The sequence below is a fragment of the Nematolebias whitei genome, chromosome 1, assembly GCF_014905685.2.
Source record: "Nematolebias whitei isolate Nwh7 chromosome 1, NemWhi1, whole genome shotgun sequence".
Lineage (NCBI taxonomy): Eukaryota > Metazoa > Chordata > Actinopteri > Cyprinodontiformes > Rivulidae > Nematolebias > Nematolebias whitei.
Genome location: NC_056498.1, coordinates 88,941,330 through 88,944,633, shown reverse-complemented (window position 1 = coordinate 88,944,633; position 3,304 = coordinate 88,941,330). Strand labels below are relative to the sequence as shown.

Sequence of the window (3,304 nt, the reverse complement as noted above, 5' to 3'; positions counted from 1 at the left end):
TAAGCAGTAGTTTGTTTTAATTATATTTAATATATATATATATATTGAATATATATATATATATATATAATTAAAATAAACTACTGCTTATTACTTGTACTATTATTCCTACTTCGCAGTTTTTCTCTTATTGCGGGTCTTCAGGGAACGAATCCCCACGATAAACGAGGGACTACTGTACATGTTTGTTGTTCTTCTATCATTGTGTTGTGTGACTTGAAGCAGCTGACAACTTGTGAATTTCCTTCAGGATAATAAAGTCTTAGCTCTTATCTTAATTCACAATACTTAACATTTAATTCATAATAATTTTGAGACATTAAAAAAAATTATTTCAGAAAAACAAGACTTACCACAAAACAAGAATTAAAAAAGAAATCAGATATTTTTTAATCAAATCTGGAACTTTTTCATTCTAATTTTTTTGGGTTCTTTGGTTGCAGGTTTCAGTGATGACCAAATAAAAGTACACGATTCATTGAAAGGTAGAATCTCACTGGGTTGTGAATATGAGGGAGTCTCAGAAATGTCTTGTAACATGAAAAGAAATCTGTGCGATCAACCTTTTCTTAAAATATTAAGTCATCAGGGGTGTCTCAAGCCTGTCTCCAGAGCTAAAAAGTACACAGGTAAATTTAATTTATTAAAAAAAAATTAAAACTGGTTCAAATCTCCCTGTCATTTCAAAACAAATCTAGTAGATGAAATCATAAATTTGGGGGAAGATGCCAAGGTGGGTACAAAATGAGCACTCAGTGAATCGGCCACGGACAATTTATTTTCTCTAAATGAGCCAAGTTAGAGTTGCCAATCAGTCTCCAATGGTCACAGACTAGTGAGATACTGCCTAAAGCAAAACTTTTGGCTACAATTAGTAAACAGTAAAAAAGGATAATTTAAACGAGATATAATTAGAAGGTATAAAAAAGTTTGGGATGCACGGCTCTAAAGTGAGAATTTGTTCATATTCATAAGGAGGTGGAGCATCTGCTTTCCTGGCTTTAAGTATGTATGCAATCATTATCAAATTAGGTTAATATTTTTTAAATTCTGAATTTTACATGGAAATAATTGCTCAATTTTCCAAACAGCTTCAGCTCAGTTGAACTCACACCACCAGAGTCTGCGCTGGATGTTAATGTGTTCATGAACATAAAGAGCAGCTGTCAGTGGGTGAAGTGTGCCGTTTACCATTACTTTATTTACAAAAAAAAAAGTGAAACAAAGTTAACTTGTATAAATTAAATCAACCAGTTTGGCCCACTGACTTCAGTCAAATCAGAAATTAGCTGAAGGTTAATTGTCTTGAACCATGATTCAAACAGTAACTAAATCTAAAAGGTTAAGACTTTTAAATGTTGTTTTTGACATCAAACAGGTGTCAAGATTAGCTGAAATATGTTCTGCTCAACTTTAGCTGGACACCATCAGTCACAGTGCTGCAATATATAGAACTGTGGATGACAAGTTTGTCATGTAGGAACAATTTCTGTCTTTTTGACCCTATTGTATAACATGAACAGGTGCTCATGGATGTGTTTTACCTGTAGAGTGTAGGAGACGGAGACCTGAACCTCACCAGGATAGCCCTGGTCTCCATCTGGACTGGTAAGACTCAGGCTCACACCACCTTCCACCTCTGTAGCAAGCCAGATAGCCTGAACAGAAAATAAAAAAACAAGTTTTATCAATGTAAAACAGTCAGGTCTTAATAACTGATTTGAAAATTTCACTGGATTTCCAGATGAAACACTAATATAATATATACTATATATAATTTAATTTGTTTCATTGGGTTTCACCAATTTGACTTGGATAAATGGTAAATGGACTGTACTTATATAGCGCCTTTCTCTCTTACTTCAAGATACTCAAAGTTTACTTTACAGTACAATCTGTGCCTCATTTACCCATTCATACAGCACTCTACTAGATCTCTACAAAGATAATTGAACAAATCATTCTAAAGAGACTAATCAGAGCTTTATCACATTCATACACTGATGGGACACACATCAGAGGCTATGAGGTGTTCAGTGTCTTGCCCAGGGACACTTCAACATGTGACTGCTGGTGGATTCGAACCCCCGACTCTTGCATTGGAGGACGACTGCTCTAACCACTCAGCCACAGCCACCCAGAAAGAGAGGACTGTTTCCATTTAAACTTTTTAGTACTAAATTTCTTCTGTAAGTTAGTTTTATAATTGATAAAAGATTTTATCAATTGCGTTGAAAGTCCAGCTGACCAGATCCATGACAGTAGTTTTAGTTTGAAAGATGTGTAAAATAGGAGCTCCGATACACAGACAGAGAGCAAAAAAAAAAAAAAAAAGCAGGAGGAGGACAGGAGAGCAGAAGGAGGACAGGAGAGCAGGAGGAGGACAGGAGAGCAGGAGGAGGAGGCAAAAGTGTCCGTCTTGCACGAGTGCGAGTGAGAAAAAAAACAACTTAAAGAACCGAGGGGCCGTTTACAGGTGCGTATTTTGAGTGAATCTGCTCCTTTCCCTCTACAGTTCTGCTGTTCATTTACACGACACCAGTAGCCCCCCCTTTGAATCCGGAGGTTTCTGAACCCACCTTCCAGAGTGGAGGTTTTTGACTGACCACCCTCTGATAACAAACATCTCCCGCTGAGGCTTTGTGTTAAACCACACGCGCACATGCACGTGCGGACAGACAGCATATTTCTATCAACGGCGGCGGACACACTGATTTCTGAACAACTGATGGAATATATTTTGAGTCTCATATTTAATTAATCTACACCTGAATGTGCTGTGACCAACATCTGTGTGGGAAGAGACTCCATTCGGATCCAGTTCTAATATTTATTTATTGAACGAGGCAGGCAGATATTTCACGTGTCGCGCTGCACTATAACATACTAAATGTGCTAAATAATAACAGTTTAACAATAATAAACAGTATTAATGTTAGCGTGTGAGATATATAATGAAGTTATCTGAGCTAAATGAAGCTATCTGGACTCATATGATTTAAACAACGCAAAACATGTTGCATGTTATTAAAGTTGAAAATGAAGACATCAGGTTTAATTTTTATTTATTCAACACCACAAACTGTATGTCACACAAACACTAACAATTAAACTGAACACGCTATTAAAAACAAGTTAAGTGAATTGTAACTACATTAATGAACTGGACTCTGTTCTCTGTTTTCATCCTGGAGACTGGTCCCACGCTGTTCATCTGGCTCGTTCAGGCTGTCACTGCTTTGATTAATGCAGCTTAAAACATTCAATGGATTGGAAAAAAGAAATGAGGGGAATTTTAAATGAA

General features: G+C 36.4%; 1 protein-coding gene across 1 annotated transcript in view; it reads right to left on the bottom strand.

Moving 5' to 3' along the window:
- LOC119407710 (galactose mutarotase-like) overlaps window positions 1-3,304 on the bottom strand; it is a 22,314-nt gene that overhangs the window by 14,349 nt on the left and 4,661 nt on the right. Inside the window, exon 4 of the mRNA XM_037674533.1 lies at window positions 1,545-1,658. Coding sequence (XP_037530461.1) covers window positions 1,545-1,658 — 114 coding nt within the window. The remainder of the gene's footprint in view (window positions 1-1,544; window positions 1,659-3,304) is intronic.